A 19,582-nucleotide genomic window follows, 5' to 3' on the forward strand; every position below is an offset into this window, starting at 1 on the left:
GTGTCGTTCACACGTGTCGTTCACACGTGTCGTTCACATGTGTCGTTCACATGTGTCGTTCACGCTCGTCGTTCACACGTGTCGTTCACACGTGTCGTTCACGCTCGTCGTTCACACGTGTCGTTCACACGTGTCATTCACACGTGTCGTTCACGCTCGTCGTTCACACGTGTCGTTCACACGTGTCGTTCACACGTGTCGTTCACACGTGTCGTTCACACACGTCGTTCACACGTGTCGTTCACACGTGTCGTTCACATGTGTCGTTCACGCTTGTCGTTGACACGTGTCGTTTACGCTCGTCGTTCACACGTGTCGTTCACGCTCGTCGTTCACACGTGTCGTTCACACGTGTCGTTCACACGTGTCGTTCACACGTGTCGTTCACACGTGTCGTTCACACGTGTCGTTCACACGTGTCGTTCACACTCGTCGTTCACACGTGTCGTTCACACGTGTCGTTCACACGTGTCGTTCACACTCGTCGTTCACACGTGTCGTTCACACGTGTCGTTCCCACTCGTGTTAAACATAAAGTGAATCTTCAAGTTTCGGTTGTAAATATCAAACGTATAAACGTTTAACATTGTTTATATATTTATGTAGTTTTTGAATGTCTCATAATTCTGATTTTGTTTGAATTCACGTGTGAAGCAGCGCCGGGTCCACAGGGGGTCCTCACTCACTCCTGACCTCCTCCTCTTCATCTCCTCCTCACCTCCTCCTCTTCATCCTCTCCTGACCTCTTCCTCCTCCTCCTGACCTCCTCCTGACCTCCTCCTCCTCACCTTCTCTTCCTCCTCCTCTTGACCTCCTCCTCTTCATCCTCTCCTGACCTCTTCCTCCTCCTGACATCCTCCTGACCTCCTCCTCCTGACCTCCTCTTCCTCCTCCTCCTGACCTCCTCTTCCTCCTCCTCCTGACCACCTCCTCTTCCTCCTCCTGACCTCCTCCTCCTGAACTCATCTTCCTCCTCCTGACCTCCTCCTGACCTCCTCCTCCTCACCTTCTCTTCCTCCTCCTCTTGACCTCCTCCTCTTCATCCTCTCCTGACCTCTTCCTCCTCCTGACATCCTCCTGACCTCCTCCTCCTGACCTCCTCTTCCTCCTCCTCCTGACCTCCTCTTCCTCCTCCTCCTGACCACCTCCTCTTCCTCCTCCTGACCTCCTCCTCCTGAACTCATCTTCCTCCTCCTGACCACCTCCTCTTCCTCCTCCTCCTGACCACCTCCTCGTCCTCCTCCTCCTGACCTCCTCCTCTTGACCTCCTCCTCCTCCTCCTGACCACCTCCTCTTCCTCCTCCTCCTGACCTCCTCTTCCTCCTCCTGACCACCTCATCTTCCTCCTCCTCCTGACCTCCTCTTCCTCCTCCTCCTGACCTCCTCCACCTGACCTCCTCCTCCTGACCTTCTCCTGACCTCTTCCTCCTCCTCCTGACCTCCTCCACCTGACCTCCTCCTCCTGACCTCCTCCTCCTGACCTCCTCCTGACCTCTTCCTCCTCCTCCTGACCTCCTCCACCTGACCTCCTCCACCTGACCTCCTCCTCCTGACCTCCTCCTGACCTCTTCCTCCTCCTCCTGACCTCCTCCACCTGACCTCCTCCTCCTAACCTCCTCCTGACCTCCTCTTCCTCCTCTGGTGCTGCTCTGTTATATTTGGGGAGTCTCGCCCTCTTGTGGTTGTATCAGTGACTCAAACAAATAAAAGGGGATTTTTTAATTATATGCCTGTTTTTTTACGACTGACACAATTATTACTATTATATTACTAATACTGTTTTTACTACTATTATTAATGCTATTATCATTACTTTTACTATTATTTTTACTATTTCCATTACTACACTATTACTGCTACTATTATTACTAGTACACTATTATTATTTCCATGATTATTACCATTATAATTACTGCTACTACTACGTTAGCTTTCTGTGCTAACGGGCTATAACTGGTGGCGTTCATCCCATTGAGGCAGAGGTCAAAGGTCACAGACAAAGGATAAACAGATTAGGATGAACATAGATGTTTGAGACGTTTGATTATGTGAGATTAAAGTGCACGTGGCAGCTTTTCTCATTTTGTATTTGGTGAAATAAAACCTGCTGTAAATAAAATAAACAGTAGTTTAGATAAAATCACATGTCGTTCTGCAGCTCAGACACGGGGATGTAGCTCAGTGGTAGAGCGCATGCTTTGCATGTATGAGGCCCCGGGTTCAATCCCCGGCATCTCCACACGTGACCTTTTATTTTCATCTGTTTTTCTGTCAAACAAAGTCCAGAACAATTTAAGATCAGACTTTATTCATTTGTGGCATTTTGTGCATAAATATTGTAAGTTCTAGTGCTAAAACTTAAACACAAAATATAAGAGAAATTCAGATTAGATTAATGTGTTTTATGAGCTCCTTAACCACATCGAGTTTAACTCTAACATTAGAGTTTGTGTCGGAAACATCCTATTATATCTGTTTGAGCTTTATTTAAACAGCGTCTGCTCCTTTCTATGAACAACAGTAGAGCTCTAAATGTAAAAAGCTCTAAATGTAGAGAGCTCTAAATGTAGAGAGCTCTAAATGTAGAGATCTAAATGTAAAAAGCTCTAAATGTAGAGAGCTCTAAATGTAGAGAGCTCTAAATGTAGAGATCTAAATGTAAAAAGCTCTAAATGTAGAGAGCTCTAAATGTAGAGATCTAAATGTAAAAAGCTCTAAATGTAGAGAGCTCTAAATGTAGAGAGCTCTAAATGTAAAAAGCTCTAAATGTAGAGAGATCTAAATGTAGAGAGCTCTAAATGTAAAAAGCTCTAAATGTAGAGAGCTCTAAATGTAGAGAGATATAAATGTAAAAAGCTCTAAATGTAGAGAGCTCTAAATGTAAAAAGCTCTAAATGTAAAAAGCTCTAAATGTAAGTTAAGATAAGATGAGATATTTCTTTATTGTCCCACATGGGGAAATTTCATTGGTGCAACGCAGGTAGATACAGAGGTAGATACAGAAGAACAGATCACTTATAGGAAGTCTGAAAAACACTTTCAGTAGAAGATCTACTATAAATAAATAAAAACTCCCATAGACAAATAAATACATAAATACCATTGCATGTGATCACGACAGTAATTGCACATGAATATGTGTCACGACAGCACATAGATTGCACATGAATTTCACAGTAATTGCACATGAATTGCACATGAATTCCAACAGCAATTGCACATATGACAGAATTGCACATCAGTATTAGGTTAGGTCAGTATTGCGAGTGTTCAGTACTAACAGTTTTTGTTATAAAGTCTGACAGCAGCAGGAAGGAAAGACCTACGGAACCTTTCCTTCACACATCGAGGGTGGATCAGTCTCTCACTGAAGCTGCTCTCCAGAGCGGACAGAGTGTCCTGCAGGGGGCGACACTCATGGTCCAGCATAGATTTGAGTTTAGCCAGGACCCTTCTGTGCTCCACCTCCTGCACCGAGTCCAGAGGACAGTCCAGGACGGAGCTGTGTCCAGCTTCTTCCTCTCCCTCTCTGTGATGCTGCTGCTCCAGCAGACCACACCTACAGGAGCTGATGCACCACAGAGTCAGAGAAGGTCTTCAGGAGTGACAGGAGCGGCCCTGTCAGGAGTGGCCCTGTCACTCCAAAAGACCTGAGTCTCCTCAGGAGGTGGAGCCCACTCTGGCTCGTCCTGTTCAGTCTGTGTTATGAGTCCAGTCCAGTTTGTGGTTCAGATGAACACCAGGTCCTTGTATGAGTCACTCTCTCAATGTCCCGTCCCTGGATGTTCACTGGTGAGGGGGGCGTGGGGTGGCGTCTGTGGAAGTCCACCACCATCTCCTTGGTCTTCCCCGCGTTGATGAGGAGGTGGTTCCGCTGACACCAGTCCACAAAGTCCTGCGCCAGTCCTCTGTCCTCCTCGTCATCGTCGTCCGTGATGAGTCCGATGATGGCAGAGTCGTCAGAGAACTTCTGCAGGAAGTAGAGAGCTCTAAATGTAAAAAGCTCTAAATGTAGAGCAAATGCATCAAACATTTAATAATCCTGAGTAATAAGGCTCAAAACCGTCAGAATGAACCAGAAACCGCCAGACTTAAGTCTGGACCAGGACCAGGACCAGGACCAGGACCAGGACCGAGCCTGGTTCGATCCCACGCGGGTCCCAGCCTCCGCCCCTCCGCGGCTGTAACTATGGAAACCTCGGCTGTTTACTCCAAAGATGTCCTCCTCCCGCCGCTAGCTCACAGCCGCGTCAAAATGCTCTTAAACCTGCGGCGGGCGCAGGTGTTTTGACCCGGTTAAAGCTCGTGTCCTTTCGGCGTCTTTTCCTCCGGTCACGAGCCTCACGAAGACTTCTGAAAATGCAGCTAAAGCATCTGAAAACTCTGTTAGCGCCGCAGGTGAGCGAGCCCGACATGCTAGCACTGTTAGCCACTGATAGCCGCTGTTAGCCGCTGTTAGCTGCTGTGTTAGCCGCCGTTAGCCGCTGTTAGCCGCTAACGACGCCAATCTGGCCCGTGTGGCTGCGGCACGAGCGTAATCGGCTAATATCACTCTAGTAGCACAATAATATCACTATAATGTCGCTCTAATATCGGGTTATTTGTACTCAAGTAAAAGAACAGTTACATGAATATTACAGGTACTCAAGTACAAGTACTGGGGCCAGAGCTGTACTTAATTAAAAGTGACTTGTTACTTCTTAACGTGGTTTCAGAATAAACCAAATCACTGGCTATTCCGTGAGCTCCGTCCAATCAGAGCAGGCGATGTTCAAGAGGAGCAGACAGGGGGGCGACTGGGACCTGAGCTGTTCTTTAAATTAAAATTAAATTAAGTTAAAATTAAATGTAACTCATTACAATTACATGGGTAATTAATACTATAAGTCAATATAACACAATGATCAGTCACGTGAGTATTGTAGTGTGTTGATTGTATGTTTTATATGTGTTGGGAGGGCAGCACATTTTTATTTATTTTATTTTGTTTATTTTTATTCCATTGATTTTAGTGTGTTTGTTTGATTTAATTTTCTATTTGATTTTGTTTTTATATCTTATTTTATTACTTTTATCCTATTTATGCCTCTGTAGTCTTTTACCTGCTGTGAAGCACTTTGGAACCCTCTGGTTGTATAAATCGTGCTATATAAATAAAGTGGATTGGATTGGATATTTGTAATTCCGCCCTTGAGTACAATTCAGAAAACAATACAAAATAATCGTGTGTCTGTGTCTCTCTCTGTGTCTGTGTCTCTCTGTCTCTCTGTGTCTGTGTGTGTTTTGTCTGTGTGTGTGTTGTGTCGCAGGAGGGCGCGGCCAAAGTCACCTGCATGGCCTGGTCTCCCAACAACACACGCTTCGCCGTGTGCACCGTGGAGCGAGTGGTGCTGCTGTACGACGAGCAGGGAGAGCGCCGGGACAAGTTCTCCACCAAACCCATCGACCCCAAGGTAAACGAGACGTGAGCCCATCGACCCCAGGGTAAACGAGACGTGAGCCCATCGACCCCAAGGTAAACGAGACGTGAACCCATCGACCCCAAGGTAAACGAGACGTGAGCCCATCGACCCCAAGGTAAACGAGACGTGAGCCCATCGACCCCAAGGTAAACGAGACGTGAACCCATCGACCCCAAGGTAAACGAGACGTGAACCCATCGACCCCAAGGTAAACGAGACGTGAGCCCATCGACCCCAAGGTAAACGAGACGTGAGCCCATCGACCCCAAGGTAAACGAGACGTGAACCCATCGACCCCAAGGTAAACGAGACGTGAACCCATCGACCCCAAGGTAAACGAGACGTGAGCCCATCGACCCCAAGGTAAACGAGACGTGAACCCATCGACCCCAAGGTAAATGAGACGTGAACCCATCGACCCCAAGGTAAACGAGACGTGAACCCATCGACCCCAAGGTAAATGAGACGTGAGCCCATCGACCCCAAGGTAAACGAGACGTGAGTCCATCGACCCCAAGGTAAACGAGACGTGAGCCCATCGACCCCAAGGTAAACGAGACGTGAGCCCATCGACCCCAAGGTAAACGAGACGTGAACCCATCGACCCCAAGGTAAACGAGACGTGAGCCCATCGACCCCAAGGTAAACGAGACGTGAGCCCATCGACCCCAAGGTAAACGAGACGTGAACCCATCGACCCCAAGGTAAACGAGACGTGAACCCATCGACCCCAAGGTAAACGAGACGTGAACCCATCGACCCCAAGGTAAACGAGACGTGAACCCATCGACCCCAAGGTAAACGAGACGTGAACCCATCGACCCCAAGGTAAACGAGACGTGAGCTCATCGACCCCAAGGTAAACGAGACGTGAACCCATCGACCCCAAGGTAAATGAGACGTGAACCCATCGACCCCAAGGTAAACGAGACGTGAACCCATCGATCCCAAGGTAAACGAGACGTGAGCCCATCGACCCCAAGGTAAACGAGACGTGAGCCCATCGACCCCAAGGTAAACGAGACGTGAGCCCATCGACCCCAAGGTAAACGAGACGTGAGCCCATCGACCCCAAGGTAAACGAGACGTGAACCCATCGACCCCAAGGTAAACGAGACGTGAACCCATCGACCCCAAGGTAAACGAGACGTGAGCCCATCGACCCCAAGGTAAACGAGACGTGAGCCCATCGACCCCAAGGTAAACTAGACGTGAGCCCATCGACCCCAAGGTAAAAGAGACGTGAGCCCATCGACCCCAAGGTAAACGAGACGTGAACCCATCGACCCCAAGGTAAACGAGACGTGAACCCATCGACCCCAAGGTAAAAGAGACGTGAACCCATCGACCCCAAGGTAAAAGAGACGTGAACTCATCGACCCCAAGGTAAAAGAGACGTGAACCCATCGACCCCAAGGTAAACGAAACGTGAACCCATCGACCCCAAGGTAAACTAGACGTGAGCCCATCAACCCCAAGGTAAACGAGACGTGAACCCATCGACCCCAAGGTAAACGAGACGTGAACCCATCGACCCCAAGGTAAACGAGACGTGAGCTCATCGACCCCAAGGTAAAAGAGACGTGAACCCATCGACCCCAAGGTAAAAGAGACGTGAACTCATCGACCCCAAGGTAAAAGAGACGTGAACCCATCGACCCCAAGGTAAACGAAACGTGAACCCATCGACCCCAAGGTAAAAGAGACGTGAACTCATCGACCCCAAGGTAAACGAGACGTGAACCCATCGACCCCAAGGTAAACGAGACGTGAACCCATCGACATTATTTTCTCAAATAACCAATTTTTTTGTAAATGTGAGTGCACCCTAAACCAGGACTAAATCAGGACTCAACAACCAAAGACTAAATGAAGACATATACTATTAAAAATCTAAATCCAAAGATAAAACCGTTGACTCTCCCGTTTTCCTCGTCCTCAGTTCGGGAAGCAGAGCTACTCCGTGAACGACATGGCGTTTTCACCGGACTCGACCAAAATCGCCATCGCTCAGTCGGATAACATCATCTTCGTGTACAGGATCGGAGAAGAATGGTACAGTCCATCGTCATCACGGACCCTTTAATGTTACACACTTCAGTCCATTGTCATCACGGACCCTTTAATGTTACACACTTCAGTCCATCGTCATCACGGACCCTTTAATGTTACACACTTCAGTCCATCGTCATCACGGACCTTTTAATGTTACACACTTCAGTCCATAGTCATCACGGACCCTTTAATGTTACACACTTCAGTCCATAGTCATCACGGACCCTTTAATGTTACACACTTCAGTCCATAGTCATCACGGACCCTTTAATGTTACACACTTCAGTCCATAGTCATCACGGACCCTTTAATGTTACACACTTCAGTCCATAGTCATCACGGACCCTTTAATGTTACACACTTCAGTCCATCGTCATCACGGACCCTTTAATGTTACACACTTCAGTCCATCGTCATCACGGACCCTTTAATGTTACACACTTCAGTCCATAGTCATCACGGACCCTTTAATGTTACACACTTCAGTCCATCGTCATCATGGACCCTTTAATGTTACACACTTCAGTCCATCGTCATCACGGACCCTTTAATGTTACACACTTCAGTCCATCGTCATCACAGACCCTTTAATGTTAATCATCACGGACCCTTTAATGTTAATCATCACAGACCCTTTAATGTTAATCATCACAAACCCTTTAATGTTATTCATCACGGACCCTTTAATCTTATTCATCACGGGCCCTTTAATCTTATTCATCACGGCCCTTTAATGTTAATCATCACAGACACTTTAATCTTATTCATCACGGCCCTTTCATGTTTTTCATCACGGCCCTTTAATGTTAATAATCTCGGACCCTTTAATCTTATTCATCACGTACCCTTTAATGTTAATGATCACGGACCCTTTAATCTTATTCATCACTGATCCTTTAATGTTACACCCTTTAAATGTTCTCTTTCTCTTCAGGGGCGATAAGAAGGCCATTTGTAACAAGTTTGCTCAGAACGTAAGTACGAGTGTGAAACACAAGGGGGCAGCGGCGAGTCACATGTCTTTTACTTTAGACACATTATTTTAAATATAAAAGGAATATAATAATGGCTTTATTATTTGGGGCTGTCACTAACCATTATTTATGTTCAACTGTCAATCAAAACGATTGAACATTGAGACTTTAAAATACATTTGTAACTAAATAAAAGCCTGATTATGGAGTATTATACATGTGTTTGTTATAAAGGGTTAAATTCTGTGTTCTATTTGTTACGAGCCGGATCTGTGGCGTTCCCGGTGCTTTTCCCGTCTGGATGATCCAAACCCTCTGTTGTTTTCCAGAGCGCCGTGACCCGCCTGCTGTGGCCCGCTGATCACAGCATCGTGTGCGGTTTAGTGGACGGGAAGGTGAAGAGACACATCGCCATGACAACTCACACAGAGCGTCCAGAAGAGTCACTGTCCACATTGTGTCGTCGTAGCAACTACACTTTAGTCATCATTTTAACACATCTGTCCACGACTGAACTGAAGCATATGTAAAACTACTGCTACTTCAATAAACAAACCTTCACGCGTTTGACTTAAATTTGGCGTCAAGAGTTGTAATTTAGATGTAAATTATACATTTTTTTAATGTTCTTTTTGTCCAGGTGCGTTTGGCCAACACTCAAACCAACAAGTCGTCCACGCTCTACGGGACGGAGTCGTGCGTCGTGTCCCTCGCACCCAAGTAATGCCTTTCTCTGACTGAAGCGTACGAGTCAGGTCACGTCCGGGCGTCTAACGCGCGTGTGTGTGTGTGTGTGTGTGTGTTCAGCGTGTCCGGTAAAGGGATCCTGTCGGGACACGCCGATGGGACCGTCGTGCGCTATTTCTTTGACGACGAGGGATCGGGAGAGTCGCAGGTGAAAACGCAAACGGAGGAAATGACACGACCGGTGTGGGCGGAGATAGACCGATGTGGGCGGAGGAACTAAAGACCGGTGTGGGCGGAGGAACGAGAGACCGGTGTGGGCGGAGGAACGAGAGACCGGTGTGGGCGGAGGAACGAGAGACCGGTGTGGGTGGAGGAACGAGAGACCGGTGTGGGCAGAGGGATGAGAGACCGGTGTGGGTGGAGGGACGAGAGACTGGTGTGGGCGGGAAGAACTAAAGACCAGTGTGGGCGGAGTGATGAGAGACCGGTGTGGGCGGAGGAAGTAAAGACCAGTGTGGGTGGAGGAACTAAAGACCAGTGTGGGCAGAGGGATGAGAGACCGGTGTGGGTGGAAGAAATAAAGACCAGTGTGAGCGGAGGAAGTAAAGACCAGTGTGGGCGGAGGGATGAGAGACCGGTGTGGGTGGAAGGACGAGAGACTGGTGTGGGCGGAGGAACTAAAGACCAGTGTGGTCGGAGCGATGAGAGACCGGTGTGGGCGGAGGAAGTAAAGACCAGTGTGGGTGGAGGAACTAAAGACCAGTGTGGGCGGAGGGATGAGAGACCAGTGTGGGCGGAGGAACTAAAGACCAGTGTGGTCGGAGCGATGAGAGACCGGTGTGGGCGGAGGAAGTAAAGACCAGTGTGGGTGGAGGAACTAAAGACCAGTGTGGGCGGAGGGATGAGAGACCAGTGTGGGTGGAGAAACTAAAGACCAGTGTGGGCGGAGGGATGAGAGACCAGTGTGGGCGGAGGAACTAAAGACCAGTGTGGTCGGAGCGATGAGAGACCGGTGTGGGCAGAGGAAGTAAAGACCAGTGTGGGCGGAGGGATGAGAGACCAGTGTGAGCGGAGGAAGTAAAGACCAGTGTGGGCGGAGGGATGAGAGACCGGTGTGGGCGGAGGGATGAGAGACCAGTGTGGGCGGAGGAACAAAAGACCAGTGACTAACCACTTTTGAAGGAAATGTAAGAAGAACAGTCAAATATGAGATGAATCGAAGAAATAAACAAAAATAAAATGTCATCTCTCGTTCTTTTACACCCAATTTCCTGAATCTTTTTGAAAAAAATCAATTGGAAACAGGTTTTTATTGGGGCTTTTTTTATTCCTAAAACTTGAATTATGTGAACTTCATTTTTTAGAGCTGAATATGATAAAATGATAAAATCAGTGCACAGTTGATTTAAATGTCTCCCTGCTCTCTCCCCGTCCTCTCTGCTGTATGTCTCCCTGCTCTCTCTGCTGTATGTCTCTCTGCTGTATGTCTCCCTTCTCTCTCTGCTGTATGTTCTCTCTGCTCTCTCCCCGTCCTCTCTGCTGTATGTCCCTCTGCTCTCTCCCCCCTGCTCTCTCCCCGTCCTCAGGGGAAGCTGCTGGTGCACCCGTGCCCGCCGTATGCTCTGGCCTGGGGCATGAACAGCGTCCTGGTCGGCGGCTGTGACCGGCGCATCGTGGCGTACGGTCGAGAGGGTCACGTCCTGCAGACCTTTGACCACAGCCGCGACCCGAGCGAGAGGGAGTTCACCACCGCCGCGTCCAGCCCGAGCGGTCAGAGCGCAGTGTTCGGCAGCTACGACAGGTCACGCCCTTCAACAAGACACGCCCTGTAACAAGACACGCCCTTCTAAAAGACACGCCCTTTAACAAGACACGCCCTGTAACAAGACATGCCCTTTAACAAGACATGCCCTTTAACAAGACACGCCCTGTAACAAGACACGCCCTTCTAAAAGACATGCCCTGTAACAAGACACGCCCTGTAACAAGACACGCCCTTCTAAAAGACACGCCCTTTAAACAAGACACGCCCTTTAACAGGAGACGCCCTTTAACAAGACGCGCCCTTTAACAAGACGCGCCCTTTAACAAGATGCGCCCTTTAACAAGACGCGCCCTTTAACAAGACGCACCCTTTAACAAGACGCGCCCTGTAACAAGACGCGCCCTGTAACAAGACGCGCCCTGTAACAAGACGCGCCCTGTAACAAGACGCGCCCTGTAACAAGACGCGCCCTTCTAAAAGACATGCCCTTCAACAAGACACGCCCTTCAACAAGACACAAGACACGCCCTGTAACAAGACGCGCCCTGTAACAAGACGCGCCCTGTAACAAGACGCGCCCTGTAACAAGACGCGCCCTGTAACAAGACGCGCCCTTCTAAAAGACACGCCCTTCTAAAAGACACGCCCTTCTAAAAGACACGCCCTTCAACAAGACACGCCCTTCAACAAGACACGCCCTTCAACAAGACACGCCCTTTAACAAGACGCGCCCTTCTAAAAGACACACCCTTCTAAAAGACACACCCTTCTAAAAGACACGCCCTTCTAAAAGACACGCCCTTTAACAAGACTTAGCCCTTTAACAAGACACGCCCTTTAACAAGACCCGCCCTTCAACAAGACCCGCCCTTCAACAAGACCCGCCCTTCAACAAGACCCGCCCTTCAACAAGACCCGCCCTTCAACAAGACACGCCCTTCAACAAGACACGCCCTTTAACAGGAGACGCCCTTTAACAGGAGACTGCAGCACTCACACTAACAGGGTCCTGTGCTTTGCAGACTGCAGCACTCACACTAACAGGGTTCTGTGCTTTGCAGACTGCAGCACTCACACTAACAGGGTCCTGTGCTTTGCAGACTGCAGCACTCACACTAACAGGGTTCTGTGCTTTGCAGACTGCAGCACTCACACTAACAGGGTCCTGTGCTTTGCAGACTGCGTGTGTTTAACTGGGCTCCGCGCAGAGGCGTTTGGGACGAGGCCAAACCCAAAGAAATCCCGAACCTGTACAGCATCAGCAGCCTGGCCTGGAAGAGGGACGGCTCCAGACTCTGTGCTGTACGGACACAAGCACTTTGACCTCACACAGCCCGGGTCAGAGCTTAACGTGTGTCTGTGTCTGTGTGTGTGCGTCTGCGTGTGCGTGTGTGTCGTGTGTGTTATGTGTCATGTGTGTGTCGTGTGTGTGTGTGTGTGTTGTGTGTGTGTTATGTGTGTGTTGTGTGTGTGTGTGTCATGTGTGTGTGTGTCATGTGTGTGTGTGTGTCATGTGTGCGTGTGTGTGTGTTATGTGTGCGTGTGTGTGTGTTATGTGTGTGTCATGTGTGTGTGTGTGTGTGTCATGTGTGTGTGTGTGTGTCATGTGTGTGTGTGTCGTGTGTGTGTGTGTGTGTGTCATGTGTGTGTGTCATGTGTGTGTGTGTCGTGTGTGTGTCATGTGTGTGTGTGTCATGTGTGTGTGTGTCATGTGTGTGTGTGTGTGTGTGTGTGTGTGTGTGTGTGTGCAGGGCACTCTGTGTGGGGGGGTGGAGCTGTTCGACTGCTGTTTGAGGAGAAACATCTACAAAAACAAGTTTGAGATCACCTACGTGGGCCCGAGTCAGGTTGGTCCAAACACTTTGACCCGCTGCATGTTCTGTGGGCGTGGCCACTGCACTTGTGTGCAACTGTGACTCTGACGCCCCCTTCAGGTGGTGGTGAGGAACCTGTCGACCGGGACGCGTGTCATTCTGAAGTCGTATTACGGCTACGAGATCGAGGAAGTGAAGATCCTGGGCAGAGACCGATATTTGGTGGCTCACACGTCAGACACGCTGCTGCTGGGAGATCTGCTGAGCAACAAGCTGAGCGAGGTGCAGCACCCGCACTGCATCCGCACTGCACCCGCACACACCCGCACTGCACCCGCACTGTACCCGCACACACCCGCACTGCACACACCCGTACTGCACCTGCACGCACCCGCACTGCACCCGCACTGCACCCGTACTGCACCCGCACTGCACCCGCACTGCACCCGCACACACCCGCACACACCCGCACTGCACGCACCCGCACTGCACCCGCACTGCACCCGCACTGCACCCGCACTGCACCCGCACTGCACCCGCACACACCCGCACTGCACGCACCCGCACTGCACCCGCACACACCCGCACTGCACCCGCACTGCACCCGCACACACCCGAACTGCACGCACCCGCACTGCACCCGCACGCCACCCGCACGCACCCGCACGCACCCGCACTGCACCCGCACTGCACCCGCACTGCACCCGCACTGCACGCACCCGCACTGCACCCGCACGCACCCGCACTGCACCCGCACTGCACCCGCACACACCCGCACTGCACGCACCCGCACTGCATCCGCACTGCACCCGCACACACCCGCACTGCACCCGCACTGCATCCGCACGCACCCGCACTGCACCCGCACTGCACCCGCACACACCCGCACACACCCGCACTGCACGCACCCGCACTGCACCCGCACTGCACCCGCACTGCACCCGCACACACCCGCACTGCACGCACCCGCACTGCACGCACCCGCACTGCACCCGCACGCCACCCGCACGCCACCCGCACGCCACCCGCACGCCACCCGCACGCACCCGCACTGCACCCGCACGCACCCGCACTGCTTCTTTGGCTCAGTGTGTGTTTCTTTGGCAGGTGCCGTGGCCCGGCTCAGGAGGAAACGAAAAGTTCTTCTTTGAGAACGAGTCGGTGAGTGACACGAGCACGAAAATATGAGGCAGAATTGACCTTTTCAAACTTCTTAATAAATAAAATACATTTGATAAAACCGATAATCACTGTTTTGTCCCGTGTCAATAATTGTGATTAATAAATGTAAAATAAAAGTGATACTTTTATATCTGAACAATGAACGCTTGGATCTGGCAAAGGTCACGTTGCCCAAGGTCGACTTGAATGAATCAAAGACTCAGTTTATGTGACGAGCCAAAGGTTTCAGGTCAAACCATCTGAAGAGCTTCTCATGAACGTGACTCTTTAGTTTCAGGTCAAACCATCTGAAGAGCTTCTCATGAACGTGACTCTTTAGTTTCAGGTCAAACCATCTGAAGAGCTTCTCATGAACGTGACTCTTTTGTTTCAGGTGTGTATGATCTTTAACGCTGGAGAGCTGAGTCTGGTCGAGTACAACAACAACGAGATCCTGGGTTCAGTCCGGACCGAGTTCATGAACCCTCACCTCATCAGGTACGACCTCCTCCAACTCCTCCAACTCCTCAGGTTCAGGCTCCTCGGGTTCAGGCTCCTCAGGTTCAGGCTCCCCGGGTTCAGGCTCCTCGGGTTCAGGCTCCTCGGGTTCAGGCTCCTCGGGTTCAGGCTCCTCGGGTTCAGGCTCCTCAGGTTCGTTTGTGTGTGTGCAGCGTTTGTCTGAACGAGAGGAAGCTGAAAGGAGCCGAGGACAACAAGAAACTGGCCTATCTCATCGACCTGAAGACCATCTCCATCGGTCAGAAAACACACGACACTGAAGCCACTCGAACTATAAATGTTTCCATGCCTTCTCTTGCGTCTGTTGGTTTGAGCTTCACGTGTGTCTTCACAGTGGACCTGAGCGGAGGCTTCACTCTGGGAACCATCAGCCACGACTCAAAGATCGACTGGTTAGAGCTGAACGAGACGGGGAGGAAACTGCTCTTCAGGGACAAGAAGCTCAGGGTAAAAATACTGTGGAACACACCAACATAGACTGACTAAAAGCAGAGGGCACACACTGACACCTGTAGATTACAGCCCATAATATGCTCATAATATGCTCATAATATGCTCATAATATGCTCATAATGTGCCCATAATATGACCATAATGTGCCCATAATTTGACCACATCTCCATAATATTAGACGTGGAGACAAACCAAGGCCTCCTCCACGACAAAGCAGGACCTGAACATGAACAAGCTTTAATGTGATGGAGGTCCTGGTCCTGGTCCTGGTCCTGGTCCTGGTCCTGGTCCTGGTCCTGGTCCTGGTCCTGGTCCTGGTCCTGGTTCAGCTCTGGTTCTCTTCCAGCTGCACTTGTTCGACCTGGCGTCCGCTCTGAAGTGCACTCTTCTGGGCTTCTGCTCGTTCGTCCAGTGGGTCCCGGGCAGTGACGTGGTCGTGGCCCAGAACAGAGGAAACCTGTGTGTGTGGTACAGCATCGACAGCCCCGAGAGCGCCACCATGGTCCCCATCAAGGTACTGCACCCACTACTGAGAGCGCCACCATAGTCCCCATCAAGGTACTGCACCCACTACTGAGAGCGCCACCATGGTCCCCATCAAGGTACTGCACCCACTACTGAGAGCGCCACCATGGTCCCCATCAAGGTACTGCGCCCACTACTGAGAGCGCCACCATGGTCCCCATCAAGGTACTGCGCCCACTACTGAGAGCGCCACCATAGTCCCCATCAAGGTACTGCACCCACTACTGAGAGCGCCACCATGGTCCCCATCAAGGTACTGCACCCACTACTGAGAGCGCCACCATGGTCCCCATCAAGGTACTGCACCCACTACTGAGAGCGCCACCATGGTCCCCATCAAGGTACTGCACCCACTACTGGTGGCTCTGGAGTTATTAAAGGGTCTTTTCTTCAGGGGGACGTGGTGGCTCTGGAGTTATTAAAGGGTCATTTCTTCAGGGGGACGTGGTGGCTCTGGAGTTATTAAAGGGTCATTTCTTCAGGGGGACGTGGTGGCTCTGGAGTTATTAAAGGGTCTTTTCTTCAGGGGGACGTGGTGGCTCTGGAGTTATTAAAGGGTCTTTTCTTCAGGGGGACGTGGTGGCTCTGGAGTTATTAAAGGGTCTTTTCTTCAGGGGGACGTGGTGGCTCTGGAGTTATTAAAGGGTCTTTTCTTCAGGGGGAAGTGGTGGCTCTGGAGTTATTAAAGGGTCATTTCTTCAGGGGGACGTGGTGGCTCTGGAGTTATTAAAGGGTCATTTCTTCAGGGGGACGTGGTGGCTCTGGAGTTATTAAAGGGTCTTTTCTTCAGGGGGACGTGGTGGCTCTGGAGCGAGTGGACGGGAAAACAAACGTGATGGTCTCTGAGGGGCTGAACACCGTCACTTACACTCTGGACGAAGGGCTCATCGAGTTCGGCACCGCCATCGACGACGGAGACTATGACCGGTGAGACCAGCGTGACCCGGGTCACGTCTGTGTTTGACCCGGGTGATGTCTGTGTTTGACCCGCTTCATGTCTGTATTTGACCCGCTTCATGTCTGTGTTTGACCCGCTTCATGTCTGTGTTTGACCCCGGTCATGTCTGTGTTTGACCCGGGTCACGTCTGTGTTTGACCCGCTTCATGTCTGTGTTTGACCCGCTTCATGTCTGTGTTTGACCCGCTTCATGTCTGTGTTTGACCCGCTTCATGTCTGTGTTTGACCCGGGTCATGTCTGTGTTTGACCCGGGTCATGTCTGTGTTTGACCCGCTTCACGTCTGTGTTTGACCCGCTTCACGTCTGTGTTTGACCCGCTTCACGTCTGTGTTTGACCCGCTTCACGTCTGTGTTTGACCCGCTTCACGTCTGTGTTTGACCCGCTTCACGTCTGTGTTTGACCCGGGTCATGTCTGTGTTTGACCCGCTTCACGTCTGTGTTTGACCCGCTTCACGTCTGTGTTTGACCCGGGTCATGTCTGTGTTTGACCCGCTTCATGTCTGTGTTTGACCCGCTTCACGTCTGTGTTTGACCCGGGTTTTCCAAAACATCACAACTAAGTACAGGGATGTGGGCGGGGCTAGGGGGTAGGTGCAAACACTGACTCCAGGTTAAAAGCTCATTCTACAGAATCTGTCTCCTTTAAGTTTGTTCAGGTTTAACAGAGATAAACTGTAACTTGCTTTGGCCAGAATATTCCACAGTACAGCATTATGATACTCAAAAATCCCTTGTGAACTCACGTTGTCACTGCGACCCGAGTGGCCTCTCCACAGACCTGCCCCGGAGCTTGATGCCATGGCAGCCATCTTTAACCGCCGCGTGTGTTTCAGAGCGACGGCGTTCCTGGAGACGCTGGAGATGTCGACGGAAACCGAGGCCATGTGGAAAACACTGAGCAGGCTCTCTGTGGAGGCGCGGCAACTGCACGTGTCCGAGAGGTGAGGGGGAGGGAGGAGGAGGCGCGGAGGGGAGGGAGGAGGCGCGGGAACTGCACGTGTCCGAGAGGTGAGGGGAGGGAGGAGGAGGCGCGGAGGGGAGGGAGGAGGCGCGGGAACTGCACGTGTCCGAGAGGTGAGGGGAGGGAGGAGGAGGCGCGGAGGGGAGGGAGGAGGCGCGGGAACTGCACGTGTCCGAGAGGTGAGGGGAGGGAGGAGGAGGCGCGGAGGGGAGGGAGGAGGCGCGGGAACTGCACGTGTCCGAGAGGTGAGGCGAGGGAGGAGGAGGCGCGGAGGGGGGAGGCGCGGGAACTGCACGTGTCCGAGAGGTGAGGGGAGGGAGGAGGAGGCGCGGAGGGGAGGGAGGAGGCGCGGCAACTGCACGTGTCCGAGAGGTGAGGGGAGGGAGGAGGAGGCGCGGAGGGGGGAGGGGGGAGGAGGGGTGAAATGCCTCCATCATGTGGTCCAAACGACCCTTCACCTGTAAAAATCCAGGTTTAAACATTTATTGAACAGAATTAAACTCGTGTTGGTTCATGAGTGACAGATGAAGTGGTTAAACGTCTCTTCGTTGCCGTGGCAGGTGTCTCGCCGCTCTGGGAGACGTCTCCACACTTCGATTTCTGCACCAAATCAACCAAATCGCAGACAAAGTGGAGACGGAGACGGTGAGGGTCATTTGTATGTCGATGGTCACGTCCATGGTCATGACGATGGCCATGACGATGGCCATGACGATTGTCATGTCGATGGTCAAGTCAATGGTCATGACGATGGTCATGACGATGGCCATGACGATTGTCATGTCGATGGTCAAGTCAATGGTCAAGTCAATGGTCATGACGATGGTCATGACGATGGCCATGTCGATGGCCATGTCGATGGTCATGACGATGGTCATGACGATGGCCATGTCGATGGCCATGTCGATGGTCATGACGATGGCCATGTCGATGGCCATGTCGATGGTCATGACGATGGCCATGACGATGGCCATGACGATGGCCATGTCGATGGTCAAGTCGATGGTCATGACGATGGTCATGTCGATGGCCAAGTCGATGGTCATGACGATGGTCATGACGATGGCCATGACGATGGTCATGACGATGGTCATGACGATGGCCATGTCGATGGTCATGACGATGGTCATGACGATGGCCATGACGATGGCCATGACGATGGCCATGTCGATGGTCAAGTCGATGGTCATGACGATGGTCATGACGATGGTCAAGTCGATGGTCATGACGATGGTCATGACGATGGTCATGTCGATGGTCATGACGATGGTCATGACGATGGCCATGACGATGGTCATGACGATGGTCATGACGATGGCCATGTCGATGGTCATGACGATGGCCATGTCGATGGTCAAGTCGATGGTCATGACGATGGTCATGTCGATGGTCAAGTCGATGGTCATGACGATGGCCATGACGATGGTCATGACGATGGTCATGACGATGGCCATGTCGATGGTCAAGTCGATGGTCATGACGATGGTCATGTCGATGGTCATAACGATGGTCAGGCTCTAATAAAGGCTCAAATAATGTAACTAATTAATGTAACGTCTTTGTGATGAAAAATGTTTTAAAATCTCAGATGTTTGATCCTCGTGTGAAAATGTGAATCATCTAAAATATGATGAACTTGAAATAAGAGCTAAACTTTAATCCAGATCAATACTTCTGTTTTTCTGATTCTACATTGTGCGGTCCTGAACGTGCGGTCCTGAGCGTGCGGTCCTGAACGTGCGGTCCTGAGCGTGCGGTCCTGAACGTGCGGTCCTGAGCGTGCGGTTCTGAGCGTGCGGTTCTGAGCGTGTGTGTGTTGCAGGGAGCAGACGGGACCTCCTTTTACCAGGTCCAGGCCAAAATGGCCACTCTGGACAAGAACTTCAAGCTGGCCGAGCGGTTCTACGTGGAGCAGGTAGTTCTAGGTGGAGCAGGTAGTTCTAGGTGGAGCAGATGGTTCTAGGTGGAGCGGGTAGTTCTAGGTGGAGCAGGTAGTTCTAGGTGGAGCGGGTAGTTCTAGGTGGAGCAGGTAGTTCTAGGTGGAGCAGGTAGTTCTAGGTGGAGCAGATGGTTCTAGGTGGAGCAGGTAGTTCTAGGTGGAGCGGGTAGTTCTAGGTGGAGCAGGTAGTTCTAGGTGGAGCGGGTAGTTCTAGGTGGAGCAGGTAGTTCTAGGTGGAGCAGATGGTTCTAGGTGGGGCAGGTAGTTCTAGGTGGAGCAGGTAGTTCTAGGTGGAGCAGATGGTTCT

General features: G+C 51.1%; 1 protein-coding gene, 1 long non-coding RNA gene and 1 other non-coding gene across 3 annotated transcripts in view; 2 read left to right on the forward strand and 1 right to left on the reverse strand.

The window, feature by feature from the left end:
• Window positions 1-19,582, reverse strand: part of LOC140356021 (uncharacterized) — a 355,422-nt gene that overhangs the window by 281,299 nt on the left and 54,541 nt on the right. The window lies entirely within an intron of this gene.
• Window positions 2,168-2,239, forward strand: trnaa-ugc (transfer RNA alanine (anticodon UGC)). Its single transcript has one exon. It is a non-coding gene; the product is annotated as a tRNA-Ala (tRNA).
• ift172 (intraflagellar transport 172) overlaps window positions 4,227-19,582 on the forward strand; it is a 44,421-nt gene continuing 29,065 nt past the window's right edge. Inside the window, exons 1-20 of the mRNA XM_072462686.1 lie at window positions 4,227-4,398; window positions 5,310-5,453; window positions 7,405-7,517; window positions 8,452-8,491; window positions 8,821-8,886; window positions 9,132-9,211; window positions 9,299-9,386; window positions 10,765-10,979; window positions 12,122-12,245; window positions 12,695-12,790; window positions 12,878-13,039; window positions 13,865-13,918; window positions 14,313-14,416; window positions 14,590-14,675; window positions 14,772-14,884; window positions 15,237-15,404; window positions 16,206-16,342; window positions 17,209-17,316; window positions 17,897-17,981; window positions 19,159-19,251. Of these exons, the coding sequence (XP_072318787.1) occupies window positions 4,360-4,398; window positions 5,310-5,453; window positions 7,405-7,517; window positions 8,452-8,491; window positions 8,821-8,886; window positions 9,132-9,211; window positions 9,299-9,386; window positions 10,765-10,979; window positions 12,122-12,245; window positions 12,695-12,790; window positions 12,878-13,039; window positions 13,865-13,918; window positions 14,313-14,416; window positions 14,590-14,675; window positions 14,772-14,884; window positions 15,237-15,404; window positions 16,206-16,342; window positions 17,209-17,316; window positions 17,897-17,981; window positions 19,159-19,251 (2,115 nt within the window). The 5' untranslated portion in view covers window positions 4,227-4,359. The remainder of the gene's footprint in view (window positions 4,399-5,309; window positions 5,454-7,404; window positions 7,518-8,451; window positions 8,492-8,820; window positions 8,887-9,131; window positions 9,212-9,298; window positions 9,387-10,764; window positions 10,980-12,121; window positions 12,246-12,694; window positions 12,791-12,877; window positions 13,040-13,864; window positions 13,919-14,312; window positions 14,417-14,589; window positions 14,676-14,771; window positions 14,885-15,236; window positions 15,405-16,205; window positions 16,343-17,208; window positions 17,317-17,896; window positions 17,982-19,158; window positions 19,252-19,582) is intronic.

The sequence above is a fragment of the Eucyclogobius newberryi genome, unplaced genomic scaffold (genome assembly GCF_026437365.1).
Source record: "Eucyclogobius newberryi isolate DKJ021-1_F unplaced genomic scaffold, fEucNew1.0.hap1 SCAF_1, whole genome shotgun sequence".
Classification (NCBI taxonomy): Eukaryota; Metazoa; Chordata; class Actinopteri; order Gobiiformes; family Gobiidae; genus Eucyclogobius; species Eucyclogobius newberryi.